This window comes from Hyperolius riggenbachi, chromosome 7, assembly GCF_040937935.1.
Source record: "Hyperolius riggenbachi isolate aHypRig1 chromosome 7, aHypRig1.pri, whole genome shotgun sequence".
In the NCBI taxonomy this organism is placed as follows: domain Eukaryota; kingdom Metazoa; phylum Chordata; class Amphibia; order Anura; family Hyperoliidae; genus Hyperolius; species Hyperolius riggenbachi.
Window position 1 is genome coordinate 127461317 of NC_090652.1, and position 26428 is coordinate 127487744.

A 26428-nucleotide genomic window follows, 5' to 3' on the forward strand; every position below is an offset into this window, starting at 1 on the left:
TACAAAAGTTTGACGAAAGTAAAATAGTACCGGTGGTGGTGGCTGGCTGCTGCAGTGGCTGGCTGGCACTATGAAGTGACTGAGGAGGAGGAGTCGGAGTAGGACGCGTTGAGGGAGGCCGGGCAGCGGGCGGTTCAGCGGTAGTACCCTTGTGGTACTTCCGCCCTTTCTCTGACCTCACGTCCTCTGCGTGATGACGCATACGAGGGTACGCGTGACGCGTACCCTCGTATGCAGAGGACGTGAGGTCAGAGAAAGGGCGGAAGTACCACAAGGGTACTACCGCTGAACCGCCCGCTGCCCGGCCTCCCTCAACGCGTCCTACTCCGACTCCTCCTCCTCAGTCACTTCATAGTGCCAGCCAGCCACTGCAGCAGCCAGCCACCACCACCGGTACTATTTTACTTTCGTCAAACTTTTGTATGGGGAAGCGGGCAGAGGGGGGAGCGCTAGCGGAGGGGGTGGGGGGAATTTCCGACCCCCTCCCCCCCGCGATCGGGGCATGCTCCCCCCTTATGCCTGCGACCCCATAGGGCCCCCAAAAGCGGGGAGTTCGGGGTTCGGCCCGAACATGCCGAACATCGCGGCCATGTTCGGCGAACGTTCCCGAACCCGAACATCCAGGTGTTCGCCCAACACTACCTCCAGGCAACCACTGTATAGGCAGGTGAGGAGATTTTCCTGTCCTCACTCAGGATTAAGAAGTCGCTCTCTGTAGACAGTAGAGAGAGAAAGGGGTATCCCCCTCCACCAGGGGTGGATATTTATGACAAAAGTAGAACAGAGGCGCCAAAAGTATAAAAGCAGTATTTAAAAAATTAAAAATGCTTCGGAGGCAGTGGTGGACTTACCTCCTACAAGCAGACCCAAGAGACTGTATTATTCAATAAAGAATTTATTTGGCATACTCCAGGGGGGCTCGCAAAGCGTTTCACAGGCTTTGTACCCGCTTCTTCAGGCAATAAAACAATAGGAGCATACAACAGCAGTTACAGCATAGTTATTTGTGTGCTAGGCACTGTACATATGTAGCCCTTTAAGAGAGGGGAGTGTGATGTAGAAATGTGTTTAACAAGTGTAATGTAAGATTAGCATGTAAGGTTAAACTTCACTTTAAAATTAGCAATGTGGAATCAAAACGGCTCATAGAGAGAGGCCTAAACGCGCGTTTGGTTGCATGCACTTGCGATTGCTAGGTGACTGAGTACACAAAGTGGGGAACCTTCCAGAAGCGCCGCGTGAGCAGAGCAGAGGGAACAGCGGTGAGCGAGGGGAGCAGAGGCCCTGACCGGAGCAGCTGTAGCAGCCACCCATTGAAGCAGAGCGAGGGCCAGGCGGACACACACCCACCGGAGAGAGCCTAAAGGGGACAGAGACCAGGCGGTAGCTGAGAGCCATAAAGAGACATCAGGCCAGATCCAAGCCAGAGCAGAGAGCAGTGGCGTTCCTACCATAGAGCGCAAGGGGCCGTGGCGCACCGGGTGACTGACAGCTAGGGGGGTATCGCCACAACCCCCCACAGCAGCAGAGCAGGAGGGGGAAGCAGCGCTAGAAGGAGGGGCAGTGGGGTTAGCGGCATGGAGGGGGGCCAGAACCCCCCTCCCTCACCTGGGACCCCTCCTTCTGCCTCACTCCCCCTCCATAGATTACCGGCAAGTGCAGGCTCGGTGGAGAGGCATGCAGAGAATTACTCAACTCATTTCCGTGTTCCAAGCGCTGGAGCGCAACATCATGTCGTCACAGGTCTCTGTCTTCAATGCCGCCCAATGTGCTTCCTGATTAGCGGAAGCACAGTGGGCGGCATTGAAGGCGGAGATCTGTGATGACATGACGCTGCCAGCGCTTGGAACGCGGAAGTGAGGTGAGTAATTCTCCGCACGCCTCCCGCCAAGCCTACACTTGCCTGTAATCTATGGAGGGGGAGAGGCAGAAGGAGGGGTCCCAGGTGAGGGAGGGGGGGTTCTGGCCCCCCTCCATGCCGCTAACCCCACTGCCCTTCCTTCTAGCGCTGCTTCCCCCTCCTGGGGCATCTATACAGTGGGGCCAACTGTACTAGCTATACTGGGGGCAACTAAACTAACTTCACTGGGGGCAACTAGCTTCACTGGGGGCAACTATACTAGCTTCACTGGGGCAGCTATACTGGGGGCAACTGTAAAAGAATAAAAGTATTAATCGTTTTTTAGCGCGTGTTGCTTCATGGATAGATTGTTTTTGACTTATTTTTGAGGGTTCAGGGATCCCCTCTTAGGAACGTGCAGCTCTATTAGTTTTGTGAATTCCTCCAGCGCCGGCTTTATTTAAATTAACTGTACAAGCTACACTGGGGGCAACTGTACTAGCTATACTGGGGGCAACTGTACTAGCTATACTGGGAGCAACTAAACTAAGTTTACTGGGGGCAACTATACTAGCTATACTGGGGCAGCTATACTGACTTCACTAGGGGGAACTATACTAGCTATACTGGGAGCAACTATACCAGCTATACTGGGGCAACTACATTAACTTCACTGGGGGCAACTAGCTTCACTGGGGGCAACTATACTAGCTTCACTTTTGCAGCATGTACTGCTGGCTGCAGTTGTACTGCAGCCAAGCAGTTCTGATTTCTTTACATACATTTGCTTGCATATCTTTGCTTGCACTCACATTAAGTGTTGATTCCATCTGCAATAGCTCTGCAGTTCATGGCAGCTTGAGATGCTCTTGTGAATTCAAACATTGCCTGTTGCAGCTGAGCTGCAATTCCATTCATGCAGGTTGCATAGTCTTGTCTGCCTTTCCCTGCTGTCAGCTTGTGACTGATTACCATTCACCTGTGTGGGAATTTGCATGTCCACTCCCATTTGATGACCTCAGTATAAAGAGTTGCTTCCTGCTGTGCTCCCCCCCCCCCCCCCCCCCGTCATAGTTTCAGTCTCAGTCTGTCTAAGCTGTTACTCCTGGGCCTCTGTTCCTGGTTCTCGTGTTTCTTGTGTGGATTGCACTGGCTCTTGCGGAGGAGCAGTGAATCCTTCCAGTCCTGTTCCTGGAGACTAGTCATATAGCTGCGGTTGCTATTGACTATCTCACTCCTGTCTGTTTGTCTACGCATGAACGCTTGCTGTCACTGAGGAGTGACTGGATTAGCAAGCGTTCATTCCGTTTGTCTCAGTCCTTGTTTATGTGTGTCCTTCGGGACCGTAGTTAGTTCCTGATACATGCATATACAGTGGTGTGAAAAACTATTTGCCCCCTTCCTGATTTCTTATTCTTTTGCATGTTTGTCACACTTAAATGTTTCTGCTCATCAAAAAACGTTAACTATTAGTCAAAGATAACATAACTGAACACAAAATGCAGTTTTAAATGATGGTTTTTATTATTTAGTGAGAAAAAAAATCCAAATCTACATGGCCCTGTGTGAAAAAGTTATTGCCCCCCCTTGTTAAAAAGTAACTTAACTGTGATTTATCACACCCGAGTTCAATTTCTGTAGTCACCCCCAGGCCTGATTACTGCCACACCTGTTTCAATCAAGAAATCACTTAAATAGGAGCTATCTGACACGGAGAAGTAGACCAAAAGCACCTCAAAAGCTAGACATCATGCCAAGATCCAAAGAAATTCAGGAACAAATGAGAACAAAAGTACTGTAATTGAGATCTATCAGTCTGGAAAAGGTTATAAAGCCATTTCTAAAGCTTTGGGACTCCAGCGAACCACAGTGAGAGCCAATATCCACAAATGGCAAAAACATGGAGCAGTGATGAACCTTCCCAGGAGTGGCCGGCCGACCAATATTACCCCAAGAGCGCAGAGAAAACTCATCCGAGAGGCCACAAAAGACCCCAGGACAACATCTAAAGAACTGCAGGCCTCACTTGCCTCAATTAAGGTCAGTGTTCACGACTCCACCATAAGAAAGAGACTGGGCAAAAACGGCCTGCATGGCAGATATCCAAGGCGCAAACCACTTTTAAGCAAAAAGAACATTAAGGCTCGTCTCAATTTTGCTAAAAAACATCTCAATGATTGCCAAGACTTTTGGGAAAATACCTTATGGACCGACGAGACAAAAGTTGAACTTTTTGGAAGGTGCGTGTCCCGTTATATCTGGCGTAGAAGTAACACAGCATGTCAGCAAAAGAACATCATACCAACAGTAAAATATGGTGGCGGTAGTGTGATGGTCTGGGGTTGTTTTGCTGCTTCAGGACCTGGAAGGCTTGCTGTGATAGATGGAACCATGAATTCTACTGTCTACCAAAAAATACTGAAGGAGTATGTCCGGCCATCTGTTCGTCAACTCAAGCTGAAGCGATCTTGGGTGCTGCAGCAGGACAATGACCCAAAACACACCAGCAAATCCACCTCTGAATGGCTGAAGAAAAACAAAATGAAGACTTTGGAGTGGCCTAGTCAAAGTCCTGACCTGAATCCTATTGAGATGTTGTGGCATGACCTTAATAAGGTGGTTCATGCTAGAAAACCCTCAAATAAAGCTGAATTACAACAATTCTGCAAAGATGAGTGGGCCAAAATTCCTCCAGAGCGCTGTAAAAGACTCGTTGCAAGTTATTCGCAAACGCTTGATTGCAGTTATTGCTGCTAAGGGTGGCCCAACCAGTTATTAGGTTCAGGGGGCAATTTCTTTTTCACACAGCTCCATGTAGGTTTTGTGTTTTTTTTCTTACTAAATAATAAAAACCATCATTTAAAACTGCATTTTGTGTTCAATTATGTTATCTTTGACTAATAGTTAACGGTTTTTGATGAGCAGAAACATTTAAGTGTGACAAACATGCAAAAGAATAAGAAATCAGGAAGGGGGCAAATAGTTTTTCACACCACTGTATATTGGTTCACCAGTATATTCGTACCTTAGTTAGATTTGTTATTTTGCTAGTCTTGCGTCATATATTGGTTCATTGCCAATATATACGCATACTAGCGCGTTTGTTATTTTTCATATTGCGACGTGGATTACTGTATATATTTGTGTATTTCCTGTACCTGTTTTTTGCTCTGCCTTTGTCTTGCCTTGTGGATTGCGTCATCTCTTGCGGAGGAGTAGCGAATCCTTTCAGTCCTGTTCTTGCGAGGTAAGCCATCTCTGCGGTCGCAAGTGGCTGCCTCGTTTCAATCTGTCCTGTTTGTGAATGCTTGCTGTCACTGAGGAGTGACTAGATTAGCAAGCATTCATTCTGTCGGTCTGTCCTTTTCTCTCTAAGTTCTGGTTAAGAACACTCATCGCTGCTTTTGCGCTGTTGATGGACATCATGACTTCATCCCAGACCTCCGCTGTGAGCAGCACTCCCAGCAGCAGCAGCCAATGCCCCAAGCTTGCTGTGACATCCACCCCAGCAGCCAGTGGTCAGCAGCCCTCCCCGGGCGACAGCGCTCTGTCCCTCAGTCCGCCATCTGGTAACATGTTAATAGCTGAAGCTCAGGACCTACTGGGGACTTATGTGGAGGAAATTATGCTTGGGCCAGCATCACAAGTCTTTTTTGAAGATGAAGAGCGGTCTGTGTCTGGGGATGTAGGGGTGGAAGAGGAGGTGGGGGAGTCAGAAGAAGAGTTTTTCCTGATGATGATGATGATGATGTTGTGGACCGTCCGTATGTACAGCCTGAGTTCTCGGAAGAAAGCTCGGAGCAGGATGAAGAGTCACCTCACATCGCCATATGTCAGGCAGGGGCAGGTCCTGCAGGGGGCGTGGAAGAAGACAGGCCGCTGCTTAACTAGCACCACCAGCAGCAGTAGAACCACTACTACCACCACCATGCAAACCCCAACCACAGAGAGAGCCGATGCACCCTCTGCTTGCCATGTCGGCCAGGCCCACAGGTCATTAACGTCCCCAATATTAAACTTTTTTGAAGTGTTTAGCTAGGACAAAACCTTTGAGCCGTGGGCGTGACGTGTTAAAAATGGGTACCTCATCCCTCCAGGGCCACCTGAAGAACTACCACCCACTCAGCATGCTCATCACGAGCATGCTGAGTTCAAGAGGAAGCCGGCACTGCAAGCAGGGGGTGCTCAGAGAACAAGACCCACCACCGCAGTAGCATCATCAGCAGCAGCACGCAAGCGGACTACACCCCCCACTGTGGCCTCGGCTGGTGACACTGAAATTGAGGCTGGTGAGGCCAGCCAGTTCTCCTCTTTAGCCGCCTCCTATTTCCCTTGCACCACAACGTCGGCGTCAGACCCTGCTGAGCGACACCTTTCAGGGTCTGACCAAGCCTCTGGCTCTGAATCACAAGTGCATCACAGCTCCTTCGCTACTCCCTGGTGCAGGAGGGGAGCGATATGCAGACGCTGCTCCAGTTTGGCATCCCCGAGTGGCAAATCCACAGCTGCCACTATTTCTCCAGGAACGCCATCCCAGCTCTCCACAAGGACATGGTGGCAAATGTGGCCCATTCGCTGGACTACGCCGTGGGCGAGCGGATCCACATAACAATGGACTTGTGGAGCAGCTGATTTGGGGCAGGCCGCTACCTGTCCTTTACAGTGCACTGGGTGACATTGGTGGAAGGGGGGAAAGACGAGCAAAGCAGCAACACGTCACTTGTTGGTGCCACCACGCGGGATCAGGGGGGATGCAGCAGGCTCCTGTGATCCCATTCCCTCCACACCCCACAGCAAGCAAGCCCACCTCAACAGCAGCAGCGCCAAGCCTCGCCACTGCCAAGCGCTGAGGCCTGAAAGTGGGTTATGTGGCATGCGATAATGGGGCCAACCTGGTGGCCGCAGTGCAGCAGGGAAACCTAAAGCACATCCCCTGCTTGGCCCACGTTCTCAATCTCGTGGTGCAGCGCTTCCTGCGCACCTACGGGGGGATGAAAGACCTGCTGCAAGATGCCCGGGAGGTGGTGCACTATTTCTGCCTTTCAGCCACTGCTTCTGTACACCTGTCTGGCCTACAGTGGCAATATGGCAGGCCACAACTAGAGATGGGCCGAACCTCCGATTTTAGGTTCGCGAACCGGGTTCGCGAACTTTCGCGTAACGTTCGGTTCGCGTTAAAGTTCGCGAACCGCAATAGACTTCAATGGGGATGCGAACTTTGAAAAAAAAAATAATTATGCTGGCCACAAAACTGATGGAAAAGATGTTTCAAGGGGTCTAACACCTGGAGGGGGGCATGGCGGAGTGGGATACATGCCAAAAGTGCCGGGGAAAAATCTGGATTTGACGCAAAGCAGCGTTTTAAGGGCAGAAATCACATTGAATGCTAAATGACAGGCCTAAAGTGCTTTAAAACATCTTGCATGTGTATACATCAATCAGGTAGTGTAATTAAGGTACTGCTTCACACTGACACACCAAACTCACCGTGTAACGCACCGCAAACAGCTGTTTGTGTAGTGATGGCCGTGCTGGACTGGTGCGCACCATGGCGAGAGTGCAGGTTTTGGTGGCTTTACAGCCCATATGGTCGCCTGGCTGATGTAGCTGAATGACAGAACAGTGACTGTCCAGCTGATCAAATTTCGTCTGACCACAATGAAGCAACGACCTTATTATCTTTTGTGTGCCCCCCGAGACACTCATCTAGGCGCCGGTCATTGCTTCATTGTGATACGCAAGCCCCTTCACCACGTCAAGGTAATGATCACGAAGGGGAATGGGCGCATGTACATGCCTTTTCTTTTGTTGTTGCAGCTGCCCGCAGTGCAGCCAGAAAAATTAGGCAGTCATGTACGCGCACCAGAAAAATTATTACAGCGGCCGCTGCTAGCAGCGGCCTAAAAAATTCAGCAATCCGCCTGGAGTCCCGGACCCTGTTGGTGGTGGCGGAGAAGGTAGTCAAGCGGCCTGCAGGCAGACATGCTGTGTGGAGGGACTGGGAGCGACTTAGTCTTCTTGGGGCAGCCCAGGCAGCCAGTCACACGGCGTCCAGGCAGAGATGCTGTGTGTGCGGGGACTGACTTAGTCTTGGGGCGGGCAGCAGCCCTCCGGGATCCATGCCTCATTCATTTTGATAAAGGTGAGGTACTTAACACTTTTGTGATTTAGGCGACTTCTCTTCTCTGTGACAATGCCTCCAGCTGCGCTGAAGGTCCTTTCTGACAGGACGCTTGCGGCAGGGCAGGAGAGAAGTTGGATGGCAAATTGGGATAGCTCTGGCCACAGGTCAAGCCTGCGCACCCAGTAGTTCAAGGGTTCCTCATCGCTGTTCACAGCAGTGTCTACATCCACACTTAAGGCCAGGTAGTCGGCTACCTGCCGTTCCAGGCGTTGGTGGAGGGTGGATCCGGAAGGGCTACGGCGAGGCGTTGGACTAAAGAACGTCCGCATGTCCGACATCACCATGAGGTCGCTGGAGCGTCCTGTCTTTGACTGCGTAGACACGGGAGGAGGATTAGTGGCAGTGGTACCTTGCTGGCGTTGTGCTGTCACATCACCCTTAAAGGCATTGTAAAGCATAGTTGACAGCTGGTTCTGCACGTGCTGCATCCTTTCCACCTTCCGGTGAGTTGGTAACAGGTCCGCCACTTTGTGCCTGTACCGAGGGTCTAGTAGTGTGGCCACCCAGTACAGCTCATTCCCCTTGAGGTTTTTTATATGGAGGTCCCTCAACAGGCAGGACAGCATAAAAGACGACATCTGCATAAAGTCGGATCCAGTACCCTCCATCTCCTCTTGCTCTTCCTCAGTGACGTCACGTAAGTCAACCTCCTCCCCCCAGCCGCGAACAATACCACGGGAAGGTTGAGCAGCACAAGCCCCCTGCGACGCCTGCTGCGGGTGTTCTCCTGCCGCCGTCCCCTCCTCCTCCTCCTCCCTCAAAGAAACACCTTGCTCATCATCCTCTGAGTCTGACTCGTCTTCTGCACACGACTTCTCTTCTTCCTCCTCCTCCCCCCTCTGTGCTGCCGCAGGTGTTGAGGAAACTGCTGGGTCTGATGAAAATTGGTCCCATGCCTGTTCCTGCCGTAACGGTTCCTGGTCATGCTCATTCACAGCTTCATCCGCCACTCTACGCACAGCACGCTCCAAGAAGTAAGCGTAGGAATTAAGTCGCTGATGGTGCCCTCACTGCGGCTCACCAGGTTGGTCACCTCCTCAAACGGCCGCATGAGCCTGCATGCATTTTTCATCAGTGTCCAGTTGTCGGGCCAGAACATCCCCATCTTCCCAGACTGTTTCATTCTACTGTAGTTGTAGAGGTAGTGGGTGACGGCTTTCTTCTGTTCTAGCAGGCGGGAGAACATGAGCAGGGTCGAATTCCAGCGAGTCGGGCTATCGCAAATGAGGCGTCTCACCGGCATGTTGTTTTTCCGCTGAATTTCTGCAAATCGTGCCATGGCTGTGTAAGACCGCCTCAAATGCCCACAGAACTTCCTGGCCTGCTTCAGGACATCCGCTAAGCCAGGGTACTTTGCCACAAATCTTTGAACAACTAGATTCATGACATGTGCCATGCAGGGTATGTGTGTCAGCTTCCCCATATGCAAAGCGGCAAGCAGATTGCTGCCGTTGTCGCACACCACGTTGCCTATCTCCAGGTGGTGTGGGGTCAGCCACTCATCCACCTGTTTCTTAAGAGCAGCCAGGAGAGCTGCTCCAGTGTGACTCTCCGCTTTGAGACAAGACATGTCTAAGATGGCGTGACAGCGTCGTACCTGGCATGCTGCATAGGCCCTGCGGAGCTGGGGCTGTGTAGCTGGAGAGGAGAACTGCCACTCAGCCAAGGAGGAGGAGGACAGCGAAGAGCATGTAGCAGGAGGAGAGGAGGTGGCAGGAGGCCTGCCTGCAAGCCGTGGAGGTGTCACAATTTGGTCCGCTGCGCCCTGCTTGCCATCGTTCACCACCAGGTTCACCCAATGGGCTGTGTACGTAATGTAGCGGCCCTGCCCGTGCTTGGCAGACCAGGCATCCGTGGTCAGGTGTACCCTTGACCCAACGCTCTTCGCAAGAGATGACACCACTTGCCTCTCAACTTCACGGTGCAGTTGGGGTATGGCCTTTCTCGAAAAATAAGTGCGGCCTGGCATCTTCCACTGCGGTGTTCCGATGGCCACAAATTTACGGAAGGCCTCAGAGTCCACCAGCTGGTATGGTAACAGCTGCCGAGCTAACAGTTCCGCCACGCCAGCTGTCAGACGCCGGGCAAGGGGGTGACTGGCCGAAATTGGGTTCTTCCGCTCAAACATTTCCTTCACGGACACCTGACTGCTGCTGTGGGCAGAGGAGCAGGAACCGCTCAAGGGCAGAGGCGGAGTGGAGGAGGGTGCCTGTGAAGGTGCAAGGGAGAAAGCAGCAGAAGCAGATGATGCACCTGAAGGAGGAAGAGGAGAAGGAGGGTGACTTTTCTTTTGTGTGCTGCTGCTGCTTTTGCTCAGGTGGCCATCCCATTGCTGTTTGTGCCTTTTCTCCAGGTGCCTTCGTAAGGCACTTGTCCCTACGTGAGTGTTGGCCTTTCCATGGCTCAATTTTTGTTGGCAGAGCGAACAGATGGCTTTGGTCCGATCTGAGGCACACACATTAAAAAATTTCCACACCGCTGAGCCACCCTGGGATGTGGGCACTATGGGGACCTCAGCAGCTGATGCTGAAGGGCAAGTTGGCTGGCTGTACATAGGTGGCGATACATGGTGCCGGACTCTGCCACCAGCTGTTTCTGACGAAGAGCTGCCCCAGCTTCTTTCAGCAACTTCTCTCCTCCTACTACTCTCTGACTCCCCCTCTGAACTGTCCCCCTCTTCATCTCCTCTATTGGGAACATACAGAGGATCCCTATCATCGTCAGCATCGTAATCATCCTGCCCAGCTTCGCTTGCCTCAGAAAAATCCAAACATGCACCATCAGTAGGTCCTTCATCCTCCTTACACGTTACATCCATAGTGTTGCCGCGTAACGCAGACATATGAGCTGGTGAAAAATCATCTGGCTGTAACAACAATGGCTGTGCATCAGTGATTTCACCACTAAATAATTCTTGCGAAGTGTCAAATGCAGCGGAAGTGGTGCTAGTAGTAGCGCTGGTGGCTGAGCAAGATGAGGTGTTCTGTGTCGCTAAATACTCAACCACGTCCTGACAATCTTGGGAGGTGATGGGACGTGCCTTCTTCCGAGCACTGTACTGTGGGCCAGGTCCACACGAAATTACATTTACACGACCTCGCGCAGACCTGCCGGGTGGCCTTCCTCTGGCTCTGGCACTACCTCTTCCTCTACCTGTTTTGTCCATATCGGGTATGCACGGAGTGGTATATCACACTGCGTGCACTCACGTAGGTAGGTGGGTTCACTTAACTGCACAGGTATGCGCACTGATGCGGTGGGTTCACTGAACACAACAGGTATGCAGTGGCGGGTTCACTGAACACAACAGGTATGCAGTGGCGGGTTCACTGAACACAACAGGTATGCAGTGGCGGGTTCACTGAACAGGTATACAGTGGCGGGTTCACTGAACAGAACAGGTATACAGTGGCGGGTTCACAGAACAGGTTTGCAGTGGCAGGTTCACTGAACACAACAGGTATGCAGTGGTGGGTTCACTGAACACAACAGGTATGCAGTGGCGGGTTCACTGAACAGGTATACAGTGGCGGGTTCACTGAACACAACAGGTATGCAGTGGCGGGTTCACTGAACACAACAGGTATGCAGTGGTGGGTTCACTGAACAGGTATACAGTGGCGGGTCCACTGAACAGAACAGGTATGCAGTGGCGGGTTCACTGAACACAACAGGTATGCAGTGGCGGGTTCACTGAACAGGTATACAGTGGCGGGTTCACTGAACAGAACAGGTATACAGTGGCGGGTTCACAGAACAGGTATGCAGTGGCAGGTTCACTGAACACAACAGGTATGCAGTGGTGGGTTCACTGAACAGGTATACAGTGGCGGGTCCACTGAACAGAACAGGTATGCAGTGGCGGGTTCACTGAACACAACAGGTATGCAGTGGCGGGTTCACTGAACAGGTATGCAGTAGCGGGTTCACTGAACAGTACAGGTATACAGTGGCGGGTTCACTGAACACAACAGGTATGCAGTGGCGGGTTCACTGAACAGGTATACAGTGGCGGGTTCACTGAACAGAACAGGTATACAGTGGCGGGTTCACAGAACAGGTATGCAGTGGCAGGTTCACTAAACACAACAGGTATGCAGTGGTGGGTTCACTGAACAGGTATACAGTGGCGGGTCCACTGAACAGAACAGGTATGCAGTGGCGGGTTCACTGAACACAACAGGTATGCAGTGGTGGGTTCACTGAACAGGTATGCAGTGGTGGGTTCACTGAACACAACAGGTATGCAGTGGCGGGTTCACTGAACAGTACAGGTATACAGTGGCAGGTTTACTGAACAGAACAGGTATGCAGTGGCGGGTTCACTGAACAGTACAGGTATACAGTGGCAGGTTCACTGAACACAACAGGTATGCAGTGGCGGGTTCACTGAACACAACAGGTATGCAGTGGCGGGTTCACTGAACAGGTATACAGTGGCGGGTTCACTGAACAGAACAGGTATACAGTGGCGGGTTCACAGAACAGGTATGCAGTGACAGGTTCACTGAACACAACAGGTATGCAGTGGTGGGTTCACTGAACAGGTATACAGTGGCGGGTCCACTGAACAGAACAGGTATGCAGTGGCGGGTTCACTGAACACAACAGGTATGCAGTGGCGGGTTCACTGAACAGGTATACAGTGGCGGGTTCACTGAACAGAACAGGTATACAGTGGCGGGTTCACAGAACAGGTATGCAGTGGCGGGTTCACTAAACAGGTATACAGTGGCGGGTCCACTGAACAGAACAGGTATGCAGTGGCGGGTTCACTGAACACAACAGGTATGCAGTGGTGGGTTCACTGAACAGGTATGCAGTGGTGGGTTCACAGAACAGGTATGCAGTGGTGGGTTCACAGAACAGGTATGCAGTGGTGGGTTCACAGCACAGGTATGCAGTGGTGGGTTCACAGAACAGGTATGCAGTGGTGGGTTCACAGCACAGGTATGCAGTGGCAGGTTCACTGAACAGGTATGCAGTGATGGGTTCACAGCACAGGTATGCAGTGGCAGGTTCACTGAACAGGTATGCAGTGATGGGTTCACAGCACAGGTATGCAGTGGTGGGTTCACAGAACAGGTATGCAGTGGTGGGTTCACAGCACAGGAATGCAGTGGCAGGTTCACTGAACAGGTATGCAGTGGTGGGTTCACAGAACAGGTATGCAGTGGTGGGTTCACAGCACAGGTATGCAGTGGCAGGTTCACTGAACAGGTATGCAGTGATGGGTTCACAGCACAGGTATGCAGTGGCAGGTTCACTGAACAGGTATGCAGTGATGGGTTCAAAGCACAGGTATGCAGTGGTGGGTTCAAAGAACAGGTATGCAGTGGTGGGTTCACAGCACAGGTATGCAGTGGCAGGTTCACTGAACAGGTATGCAGTGATGGGTTCACAGAACAGGTATGCAGTGGCAGGTTCACTGAACAGGTATGCAGTGGTGGGTTCACAGTACAGGTATGCAGTGGTGGGTTCACAGAACAGGTATGCAGCCAGCCAGGAACAAGTTAAGCCTAACTAATCTTTCCCTGAGAGACAGTCTGCAGCAGCTCGCCCTACTCTCACTAACGCAGGCAGCACACGAGTGACCGTAATGGCCGCCGCTGCCTGCCTTATATAAGGGGGGGTGGGGCTCCAGGGGCTAGTGTAGCCTAATTGGCTACACTGGGCCTGCTGACTGTGATCTAGAGGGTCAAAGTTGACCCTCAAGGTGCATTATGGGGCGAACCGAACTTCCGCAAAGGTTCGCCAGCGGGACGCGAACGCGAACCACCGAAGTTCGCGTGGAACCGTTCGCCGGCGAACCGTTCGACCCATCTCTAGCCACAACACCGCCTAATAATTGATGTGCCAACTCGCTGGAATTTAACTCTGGCAATGGCCATGTTGGAGCGGCTGTGCCAGCACAGGGTGTCTCTCAGGGCCTACATTTTGGACCAAAGCGTCCCCAGCAACCGGCAAAAGCCCATGATCACTGCAACTCAGTGGACACTGATGCAGCAAGTGTGCCTGGTGCTGACTCCCTTCCTGGAGGCAACCAAGATGGTCAGCGAGGAGCGGGCCTCCATGGGTGCTCATGGTTTGCCTGCTGGACAGGGCAATGTGCGATCTGATGGAAGTGAGGGAGGCAGCCCTGAGCCAGGTGGAGCAGGAGCAGTTGGCAGCACAGTCCAGCTCACAGGAGGACTTACAGATAGTGGAGGAGGAGGAGTTGGAGGTCCCTAACCTGAATGAGGAGGAAGAGGAGGAGCAGAGCGCCGCTGGCATTGTACGTGGATGGCGGCATCAGGAGGAGGACACGGCACAGGAAGAGGACAGGCATGTCCAATTAGTTGATGACAATGACGAAAAAGTGTTTGCCAATGCCCACGCACATGTTGCACTGCCTTCGTAGGGACCCCTGGGTGATCCAGATGCGTCAATGGGAGGACATCTGGATCACCTTGATGCTGGACCCGCGTCTGAAAGGGAAGCTGGGAGAATTTATGACAACATCCACCAACGCACAAGGGACTTGCAGGAGGCCCTTGTGCGCAGACTATTGGAAGCATTCCCCCAGCCTTCCACCCCCACTGCTGCTGTTCTGCCAACCCAGCAACAGGTGCCTGAGACTGGCACCAGCAGCAGCAGCACCACCAGCAGCAGCAGCAGACAGTGCCCTGGAGACCTGAGGAGCCTAAGCAAGAGCCTGTATATATTGCAGATGCCCAGAACAGAGGTGCCAGCAGACACAGGAGCATCCTCCTCCAACCACCAGCAGCGACTGACTATGCATGGTGTCTGACTACATGGGGTCATTCAGCGGGCTTAATGACACCCCCAGCCATGTGGACCCCTTGGAGTAACGAGTCAAGAGACTGGACATCTGGAGGTAGCTTTGCCCAGTACGCCCTGAAAGTCCTTTCCTGCCCCCCCCCCCTTCCAGTGTCCTCTCTGAGAGATGCTTCAGTGCTGCTGGTGGCGTGGTCACCGAGAAGTGTTCTCGGTTGTCCCACGCCTATGTGGACAAACTCACCTTCCTCAAAATAAACCAGGTTTGGGTGGAAGATGAGTTCCTGGGCCCCTATTGTCGGCGACAGGAGGACATGAAGTAGCTGGTGCAATTTAACCATGCCTGCCTTTCCAAAGCAAGTTAGAACCTGCCTGCCTTGGTTCATTTTTGTGGCTGTGGTACCAGGGGCGCCTCTAGCCATTTCGTCACTCCAGGCAAGGAAATCTGTGGCGCCCCCACCCCCATGGCGCCCTTCCATGAAAATAATCGTAATGCGGCAGCGTTTCACCAGGAAACAATCATAATGCAGTGTTTCACCAGAAAATACACGTAATGTAAGGCTGCAGAAGTGAGCTTACGGGCTGCAGGCCAGTGAAGCCTGTTCACCACCTGGGGACACAACATCTGGTGGGGGGGTGTGACCACTGTCCCCCCTGCACAGCACTTATGACCGCCTGGTTTGCCTGGCACCCTCTAAAATGGGTCAGAAGGAGGCACAAAGGGGGACAGAAGGAGTCACAGGGGGACTAAAGGAGGCACACGGTGACAGAAGGAGGAACAAAGGGGCACAGAAGGAGGCACAGGGGGACAGAGGAAGGCGCAGGGGACAGAGGTGGCACATGGGGACTGAGGAGGCACATGGAGACAGAATGAGGCACAAAGGGATACAGAAGGAGTCACAGGAGGACAGAAGGAGGCAGAGTGGGAATGAAGGAGGAAACGGGCAGAGGTAGCACAAGGAGACAAATAAAGGCTAAGGAGGCACAGGGAGACAGAAGGAGGCACAAAGGGCACAGAAGGAGGCAAAGATGGCACAAAGGATAAAAGAAGGATACACAAGGCACAGAAGTGTCAGCTGCCTGCAACTTACGCTAAGTAGATGCAGCAGAAGCAAGTAATAGAACACCCACATGGGTGTGGCTTAATTTTGGGTGGGGCTTAATTTGGGGGTGGGGCTTAACCCAGCAACATGGCGCCCCCCCCAGGACCAATGGCACTCCAGGCAATGGCCTGTACTGCCTATGCCTAGAGGTGCCCCTGTGTGGTACAACCAGTGAGGTGCCATGGTCGTTCTGTGCTGCCGCACTGACTGCTTAGTCCTCCTGACTCGCTACAAAAGTCTGCGTTCCCACTGCCAGGGTCCACGCAGGGTCCACGCATGCATATAATTTTTTGGGCAGCACTATCATACTGTGGTACTACCAGTGAGGTGCCATGGTCCTTCTGTGCTGCCGCTCTGACCGCTTAGTCCTCCTGACTAAGTCGCTACTAAAGTCTGCATTCCCATTGCCAGGGTCCAGGCATGCATATAATTTTTGGGCAGCACTATCAAACTTTGGTACTACCAGTGAGGTGCCATGGACCTTCTGTGCTGCCGCAGTGACCGCTTAGTCCTCCTGACTCAGTCGCTACTAAAGTCTGTGTTCTCAGGGTCCACTGACAACTCTGCTGTCATGTGTGAGAATCCGCGGAGACGCTGCCACGCGGGGCAGCATGGTGGCGGTCTCCGCTTCCCAGCCAGCAAGTTCCGCCTCACATGCGGAACTGCTGGCACGGGCTGGTGGGGACACCGCCGCCGCAACTGGCGACTTGGCGGCGGGTCCGGTGGTGCAGCCGGCAGCCTTCAGCACGCGTTCGCACGTGGACCCCGGGCCTGGCCTCTCTGCTACACAGAGGCAAAGGGTCACACGCACGCACACAATGAGGCAGGATGTATACCTCCTACGTAGGAGGGTCAGCTGACTCTTCAGTCAGCTGACTGCTGGAGCACTGAGGATTGGCTGGGCGGCTGGGTGGCGCTGCAGATGCGCTCCCAGCATATAAGGAGCCTTTCTTCAGTTGCTCCTTGTCTGCTGTCGGGAATACATTGCTGTGTTAGCGCTCAGACCTTGGCTCAGTGCCCTGGTGTTGATACTAAGGATTTCACACCTTAGTTAGGATTGTATTTGATATTGTATCTGTGTTTTGACTCCGGCTATCCTTGACTACTCTCTCTCTCCATGCTATTGTACCTCTGCCCATCTGATTCTTGTTGCCGACCTCTGCCTGATTACCGATTACTCTCCTGCCTTCCGCTCCTGTACCGCTGCCGCCATCTCTGTTGCTGAACCCCTGCCTGTCTGACCTTTTTCCCTTCTGTGGAACGTCTCCCACTGGAGGGTTATCTCTGAGGCTTGCCTCTCCGAGACGCCTGCCCCAAGCAGACGATTGCTGCTAGGGGTCGAGATTCCTCACTCTGTCTGGTTAGAGGATCTCACTCACGGGGTTCCCATTCAGAGGTAACCAGACCTCTGAGGAATTGCCGTGTGGTGGATATTTCCACACTTCTGTGATGTATCACTGTATTTATTGTGTTCTTTGCTGGGTGCCCAGAGGTTAGCAATATATCTGTATTATCTGCGATTCTGCAGATCGCAAATAATCGGGTATATATCTGCATTCTTGGTGATACTGCAGATCGCCAATAATCAGATTCTCTCTGTGTGCTGACACCGATCGTTACATCATGTCATTGCTATCGCTGCAAGGAGAAAAAAAAAACATTGACAAAAACCTCTCTGTGTTATTTTTTGTGGCGTCGCCCACTTGTCTCATCCTCCTCCCTCCAGTGGTACCACCACCGCCAGCTGCCATTGGGACTTACCATCACTTCTGTGATTGCTTAAAGTGTATTTTCCTGTTTAAAAACAATTATTACCAATTCATAGCCCCATTTCAAGTGTCGATTTCACCATTTTCTCAAAAAGTAAAAGTTCTTTCAGAATTTTTTTTAAGTTGGAGCCCCTTATCACCTTTATAATCCATGCAATTTTGGGGATTGTAGCATGTATGGGAGCTTTGCTATAAACGTTAAAAGACAATCCAGATCCGGACGTGAATCCGGTCGTGGTTGACTCATTCACGACGAAAATCCGGCCGAACTTGTGGATCAGTTTCAAATCCGGAAAGCAATCACGATGGTTCCGGATTTTTTTTTAACCACGCCCGTGGTTTCGAATCCATGGATGAGGGGTATCCGAGCACCACTACTCCTGCATTCCACTTGCATCTCAATCCAACAATAGAGGGCCAGCTCTTCCTGAGTAGGGGAGAGAGATGGAAACGTGATTGTGCACACTGTGGGGGGGAGGGAGGGGGGGAAACTGCACCTAGTTTTGCACGTTCTAAAATCCGTTTATTGGCACATTAATAGAAAGTGCAAATGCACTTCCTGACTCGAGTTTCGGCTCATGTCTTCATCAGGGGGTGCGGTTGCATGAACAATTAGATCTACGTATACAAAATGCTCCTCCCTGCCTAAGTGTTAACCCTTAAGCCGGTTGGCTAATAAATAAAAGGGGATCAATTAGATTAATCATAAGGAATGGTACAGTGGGATAAAGTGCAATATGCTCTATTCAGCTATGCACTTTACCCCACTAGAACATTCCTTATGATTAATCTAATTGATCCCCTTTTATTTATTTATATTTGACTTATCTGTCTTCAATTTTACAGTTTGACTCTGTTGTATTTGCTCAATAGTGCATCTGGTACATAGTGTTTTCATTATCTCTTTTTTTATATTGTATTTTCATCATTATATTCATGTATATTTAAAAAGCAGTCCCCATGTCTAGAAGTAGTTACCCATCCTGCTTTAAGGGTTAACACTTAGGCAGGGAGGAGCATTTTGTATATGTAGATCTAATTGTTCATGCAACCGCACCCCCTGGCGAAGGCATGAGCCAAAACATGAGTTGGCAAGTGCTGGTTGCAGTTTCTATTGATGTGCCAATAAACAAGAATAATTTTAGTAAGTGCAACCCAGGGCAAAGTTTATTTTTTTTCACCACAGTGTGCACTATCATGTTTCCATGTGTCTCCCCTACACAGGAAGAGAGTGACGGCCCTCTACTGTAGGATTGAGGAGAGACGCAAGTGGAGTGCAGGAGTCACAAGCCACGTGACCAGGAAGTGTTGTCTCTATGCGTGTGAGTGGCCACTCACTAAAGATCTGTCGGGATTACTGCAAGAAACAAGTTTCTGCCCACAACACTGGACACTTACCAAGGGGTTAGTGCGATGGAAGAAGGTACTCTACTACCCCTTGTATATCGACCAAGCCATCTGCATGGTGTGCTGTCATACGTGGTTGATTTAATAGCAAGTGACACTTTCAATCAGCACGCTGGGTGCTGCAGCGGCTGACTATAGATTGTGTAGGTAAGCTATCATATTACATGGATGTGGTAAAATTGGATGTGTGTACACACCTTAAAGCCTGGTGCACATATCCAATTTTGATTGGCCAATAATTGACCAATTTTACCACATCTGTGTAGTATGAGGGCCAACAGACTTTGAATACTATGAGCAGATTGTGTAAATAAGCTCTTATACTTCATGAAAGTGGTCAAATTGGCCAATGAAAATTGTATGTGTGTACTTTAGGCTCAGGATCAGAGGTTTATGTCAGTCTCAAAACCAAAGGCTAGTACACTTCATACATTTTGATTGGCAGATTTTACCACCTCCATGTAGTATGAGAGTCCTCTTCAGATAAGAGCATTGGGGGCTGCCTGCACTGCTCCTGCCCCCTGGGGTGTGTTTTGCAGAACAGGGCCATATTGTGCATCTCTATGTATTTTTTAAATCCCACAGGTAATTTAGCTTCTAAATCACATATTGGTGGTAGCTAGGGCCCCTTTTGCATGGAGTGGACCTCAACGAGGTGAAAGGGTCTAGTACGAAATAACTTTGCATGCTAAACAATTTTGGAAGCGAACATCCTCCATTAGTGCTTCTGAATGCAAATTATGCAAATAGTGCAACTGAAGGTAAACTAAGTGCAAGCTGTTTTTATCAATACTAGAGTTCAATGTATTATATGTAGTTGAGGGTCTTCCTTAATTTTGAGCTGTTTATTAGGGTCAGTTCAGCCCCTGCATAATTTTGGTACTGCAGTTTGAATGCATGTAATGTGCATCTTATTTGCTGACAGGCTTCTACAGACCATTTGTAAGGCAGGTGCTGCTTGGGAGTGCTCTTACCTACTATGGAGCCAATTCACAAAACTTCTCATAAATGACTTATTTTTCTCCTAATGAATTAAAATAACCTTTTAGCACATTAACAAGCAAATAATCACTCAAAGTGATTCTAACCTTAATTATATTTTGTTGTGCTCTTTTGGAGCTTAAAATGTAACACACAAGGTGAAAATAGATGAAAACAGGTGAAAAAGCTTTGTAAATCATGCCCTATGTGTTTTTAGTCTGAGAATCTGCCTGCGCAATCTCTTCATGTAAGTACTCAAAATCTATTGTCCCTCATACTACAAGGAGGGCGTAAATGAATCCATCATTGACCAATCAAAATTTAAGGTGTTATTCAGGCTCAGATGTAAAAAAATTGAAGACTTTTTCTAGCATTATTAGAGAACAGGTGATCATAGTTGACCATTTGTTCAATAACAATATGGGAATGATAAATGTTGTGTGTGCGGCAGGTTAAAATGGACCCAAATTAAAAATACAAGATTTCAGAAATAAAATCTATTTTCTAAATTATAATAATAAATAGCAGCCTTTTTTCAGTTGCATGATGACAAATATAAAATATTTTACATTTATTGTAGGAACCCCTCCCTTCCTTTCAAATTGCCGGACAAAATCTGGCAAACTGGTGGAGTAGGTAGGGTCTGGCAAAGGGGGAATTGCTAATGGCTGCCCCCAGTATAACCCTAGTTATTAAAAGAGAAGGGTGAAAAGCATGCACTGAAATGCTCATAGGCTTGAAGGAGTGTTTATTTATCTTTGTATGTGTTAGAGTGGTGCAACTAAATATTTTTAATTAAAAAAATGTTTGGTTTGGGTCCGCTTTAAGTAAAGACTGGTACACACGTTCAATTATGATTGGCCAGTCACTGACCAATTGTATCACCTTCATGTAGTATCCGAGTGAACAGATATTAAATGCTATGAGCAAATTGTGTAGGTAAACTCTCATACTACATGGAGGTGGTAAAATTGGTTAGTGATTGGTCAATTATAATTGTGTGTACCAGGATTTAGACTGGCTTTAGCTACTATTTTACTTGGAAAATGATCCCATATTTTAGGAGTCATTTGTATAGGGGACTCCGAAAGGGTTTATAAACATTTTCACAAAACTAATGTATAAGTTTTTTGTTTTTTTTTAAATTGATGTTTCACTTCCATAACTATGAATAGTTATTAGTATTATGGTGGTTTATATTTATTGTAAATTGTTATCATCAAGGGTCATATTTAATGATCTCTCGTAACTCTTCTTATGGGTAATTTATACAAGCACTTTAAATCACTCACACGGTTATGAAATACTTTTGAAATGAAATGGCAAATGGATTCATTTGCTAAACTGTACAATGTATAGATTATGTCCTATGATGAAAAATGAATCACACTGCTCATTCTAGATAAATTTATAGCGGTACATCATTTTGTAAACCCATGGGAATAACTATAGACCAGCAAAGTGTTAAAATGAGCCCATTTTATTAAAGGAAATGACAGAGGTAGTTAAGTCACTTCAGCAGCACTTTTAATATTGGGGAGTGGCATTTTATTAGTACTTGGACACCAGCGCTGAGGACACCGCAGCGAGGAATTTGTCCCAGGCAGCTTTGGTTGTGGAAGAAAATTCCTTGGGGAAGTGGGAAGCCATAGTCTCCTCCATGCTACGGGACAGCAGCTGCAATGGACATAAATTACACAATCAGAAATAATCCCTGAAAATCAGTTAGTTATAGGTAAATGTTGGCTTCAAGAATCATTCATTGATTCCAGTAGTGTCCTTATCTAGCTATTTAAACATTAAAATACAGCTCAAACAGCAAAATGACTCAAAGGCAACATAAAATAAATATATATTAATTCTAAATAAATAAATAAAAACTGGCTGTTTTAGATATCACAAAATTAGCTAGTTAATCTTTTTTCACTTAGCCAGTACTTCTGAAGAATTGATGGTAACTACTTACTTTGAAGTTGCCAGGCTCAGCCATCAGTTTGTGGGCATGGAGCTCGCTGAAAGAAGACACAGCATGGTCAAGGTCATCCATATGATGAGCAGCACTTCCAATGGCCTTCATAACTTTAGCACCCTGGTTTAGCATATCCTTAGAGCCTTCGCGGAGGTCATAATGAATGAAGTAGGTCTTGGTCTGTGGGTAAGCCTTGAACAACCTAAATTTGATAGAAAAAAAATAAATATTTAGCCTTAGCAAATGTAAAAGTTGATGTGAATAAGGTGTTCATTGCATTTTTGTTGAGTATTATAGTATATTAAATATGTAAATTATGGTATGTACAAATCATGATCCACTAAGTTTTAACAAAACTGATCTGAAAATGGTAGGAACATTTACACTTATTTTCATTTGAATCACAACGAATGAGAACATTCAACAAACTTTTTAAGATATTTAAATCTGTTCCAAAATATACTGTACGAGGGTCATGCAGAAAATAGCAGCTATTTTCTTTTAATCAATTAAGGAAACATTTTATTTGTTTTATTTTGGCCACACTACCTTCTGATTACTACTATTATTCATAATTACATATTTACAGACAGGGGCATAACTAAGAGCCCCCGGGCCCCCCTGCAGAAATTGTGAGTGGGCCCCCCTCCCCCCAGGGCCCGCTCGTGGCTGTTTTGGGGGGCTGGAGGGGTCGCACCATGAGGGGAAAGCTATGGCCACACTCGGCGGGGAGGGGGGAAGGTCCCCCCCTCCCTCACCTCGGGCTTTCCCCTCTGTGCTCCCCTCCAGCTTCTAGTTATACAAGTGCAGCGAGCGGAGCGGCGGGCAGCGGCAGACAAACATACCTTCCGTGCGTCCGGGCGCTTCTCATTCTAGTGACCGACGCTACTTCCTGTTTTATACAGGAAGTCGCGTCAGTCACTAGAGCGAGAAGTGTCCACGCTGGAACGCACGGAAGGTATGTTTGCCTGCCGCTGCCCGCCGCTCCGCTCGCTACACTTGTATAGCTAGAAGCTGGAGGGGAGCACAGAGGGGAAAGCCCGAGGTGAGGGAGGGGGGGGGACCTTCCCCCCTCCCTGCCGAGTGTGGCCATAGCTTTCCCTTCATGGTGCGACCCCTCCAGCCCCCCAAAACGGCCACGAGCGGCCCCTAGGCGCATGGGCTGCATCCCCTATTGTTACGCCCATGTTTACAGACACACAGGGACCTCAGTTACAGTAAAGCTGGAAAATGAGGAACTAAGCAAAATGTTAATTTCATCCATGATTATTGTGAAAAATAATAATTGTAATAAGAACAGAAATCATAAACAATACGAATAACAATAGAAAGAATGCTAGTATTATTATCACTACTACTGCCACCAATATAACTAACAATAATAACCGTAATAATTGATAATAATAATTCTTATCAATGAAAAAAATGAATAATGAATAGCACTGCTACAACTGCTAACAACAATAATACTAAGGGTGGCCACTAATGATCCAATCTTTTTATCCAATCTTACCAAATCTATGTAGTAGAAGAGTAAACTGATGGAATATATTAATTGAATACTATAGGCAGTTCCCTTATATTAGATAGAAATGGTAAGATTGGATGAAAAAGATTGGATCATTAGTGGCCACCATAATACTGATAAACAATAGTGCGTGTGTGCGTGCGTGTGTGTGTGTGTACAAAAAGTACAAAAATATGATTATTCCCTACCTCCCCAGGACCTCTGCTCCAAGCTCAGCCTCACGACTGGCAGCCTTGGCCCAGATGGCTTTAATGGCAGCTTTCTCAGCAGCAGTGAGAGGCATGGTTGGTTCAGGTTTGTACAGATAAACTGGGCAGTGCCTACATCCACTAAGTCCTGCTGTGCTTTTAAAGGTACAGTGTAAGGAAAAAAATCCCCAAGGCATTTTCCATTGGCTGATTCTCTAGTTACACCCATCCTGAAAACAACAATGATGACAGTGGTCCTCCATAGTGATATGATGGCATATCTCTTTATCTTGCCATACAATGACTGACCACAGTATGCAAAGAACTGCACGTTGCCTATTCTGAAGGTAGTAATCTAGTCTGATGTTTAAATATATATATATATATATTAAACATACCATCTTTATATTGATACTAACTGTGATTTGGCTGATCAACTCTCAAAGCCCTTCTCCTTGCTTGATAATTATTATGAACCCCTTTTAATATGTAGAGGTGGTGCACACATTTATGAATCAGAACAATTCTGACACTCAGCTATAACCTTTATCACTGCTTATGACACATATGTAATATATTGTGCTTCCCATATTTGTGTGAGTTTCCTCATACATTCCAAAAACATAATAATAAGTTAAAGGAAACCTATAGGGAAAAGAGTGCACAATGTGGGTACTTACTTTAACTTGGGAGAGGAAAGTCTCTGAATCCTCTTCCACCGGCCAATGTCAGTGCTGTCTCCACATGAAAACCATAGATGAAGGCTTCTTGACAGCTCATGCATGCGCAGTGGCACAGACCTGACCCCTGCCTGATTGGGTCAGTGCTACTCTCAGGGGCAAACCCAGGATTTTCAAGGGGGGGGGGGATTCCTAAAAGATCTTCCTCAGCCACACACAATACAGTATAATAATATGGTAGGACATCATGTTGGGTACACATAATGCGACTTCCTGTCTGACTGACAGGATTTTACAACTATTTCCTAAATATCCAAACTGCTCTCAATCCTCAACGGGATCAAATAGGAGCACTTTGGATACAGATAATAATGAGAACAGCCGACATTGGTAATGAAGGGGAAAGCAAAGCATTCACACAGCAGGGCACAGGGCTTTGCTCATACCTGACTCTGTTAAGTTCCCTAGAGCTGCTCCATGTTCTGTCCCAGGGCCGGCCTTTGACCTGTGCGACCGGAGCGATCGCTCAGGGCGCCGGCTGCCGGCTTCCAGGGGGGGCGCCGCACTCCTGCCGCCCTGGCCGCATATTTATTTTGTGCTGCAGCGGCTGCGGCAACTGCTGCTTGGGCTAGTTTGCCTCCCTACGGCTCCGCCCCCTGTTGCCGCCGGGGTTGATGGGGGCAAAGACCAGCAACTGCTGCGGCGCTGCCTCTTGGAGTCAGTGCAAGACTCCACCCGGCGCTCGGCCCCCATGATAGGATGGATGGAGCCAGCCAGGAGCGCTGAAGCGCGCAGCACGTGTGCTGGCAGCTGCCCTGTGACTGTCCTCCTGAGTCCTGGAGAGACGAGACCTGGCCATCTCCTCTCATGCTCCCCAAGTGACCACCAAAAGTAAGGCTCCCTCCTATTCTATGCTTGATGGGGGGGGGTAATCTGCTGCCTAACTAAAGGGGAAACTAGCAGCCTAATACACTATATATACACTAAGGGGGATCATCTGTGTGTGTATATATATATATATATATATATATATATATATATATATATATATATATATATACATACACACTAAGGGGGGGATCTGCCTATATATACACTAAAGGAGGATCTGCCTACATATACGCTAAGGGGGGATCTGCCTATATATACAAGACTAGCAGCCTATATACACTAGGGGGGATTTGCCTGTAATAGGCAGATCCCCCCATCATGTATATAGGCCGCTAGTCTTGTATATGTAGGCAAATCCCCCCTTAGTGTATATAGGCTACTTGTCTTGTATATGTAGGCAGATCCCCCCTTTAGTGTATATATAGGCAGATCCCCCCTTAGCGTATATATGTAGGCAGATCCTCCTTTATATATATATATATATATATATATACTAAAGTGGAGGATCTGCCTACATATACAAGTCTAGTAGCCAGGACTGTGGAGTCGGAACTGGAGTCGAGTCGGGGCAATTTGGGCACCCGGAGTCGGAGTTGGAGTCGTGGTTTTATAAACTGAGGAGTCAGAAGTCTGGGGGGGGCACCAAAATCTGGATACGCTCAGGGCGCTGTGAAACCTAAGGCCGGCCCTGTTCTGTACACACGCTGCTGCTCCATGCTCTGTACACACTCTTCTGCTCCATGCTCTGTACACACACTGCTGCTCCATGCTCTGTAAACACACTGCTGCTCCATGCTCTGTACACACAATGCTGCTCCATGCTCTGTACACTCTTCTGCTCCATGCTCTGTACACACACTGCTGCTCCATGCTCTGTACACACTCTTCTGCTCCATGCTCTGTACACACACTGCTGCTCCATGCTCTGCACACACACTGCTGCTCCATGCTCTGTACACACACTGCTGCTCCATGCTCTGTACACACAATGCTGCTCCATGCTCTGTACACACTCTTCTGCTCTATGCTCTGTACACAAACTGCTGCTCCATGCTCTGTACACACACTGCTGCTCCATGCTCTGTACACAGCTATACTGGGGGCACCTATA

At 49.0% G+C, this 26428-nt stretch overlaps 1 protein-coding gene across 2 annotated transcripts in view; it reads right to left on the minus strand.

Annotated features, from left to right (window-relative positions):
* The window catches only part of LOC137525662 (hemoglobin subunit alpha-5-like), a 46784-nt gene extending 22943 nt beyond the window's left edge, over positions 1-23841 (minus strand). Inside the window, exons 1-3 of one of the 2 annotated variants that reach the window (XM_068246817.1) lie at positions 23747-23841; positions 22028-22232; positions 21541-21738 (exon numbers count right to left, since the gene is read on the minus strand). In XM_068246817.1, coding sequence (XP_068102918.1) covers positions 21613-21738; positions 22028-22232; positions 23747-23841 — 426 coding nt within the window. In that variant the 3' untranslated portion in view covers positions 21541-21612. Of the gene's footprint in view, positions 1-21540; positions 21739-22027; positions 22233-23746 lie in introns of those variants that run through there. The other variant, XM_068246820.1, reaches the window with a different exon arrangement.
* Between the last annotated feature and the right edge of the window lie 2587 nt (positions 23842-26428).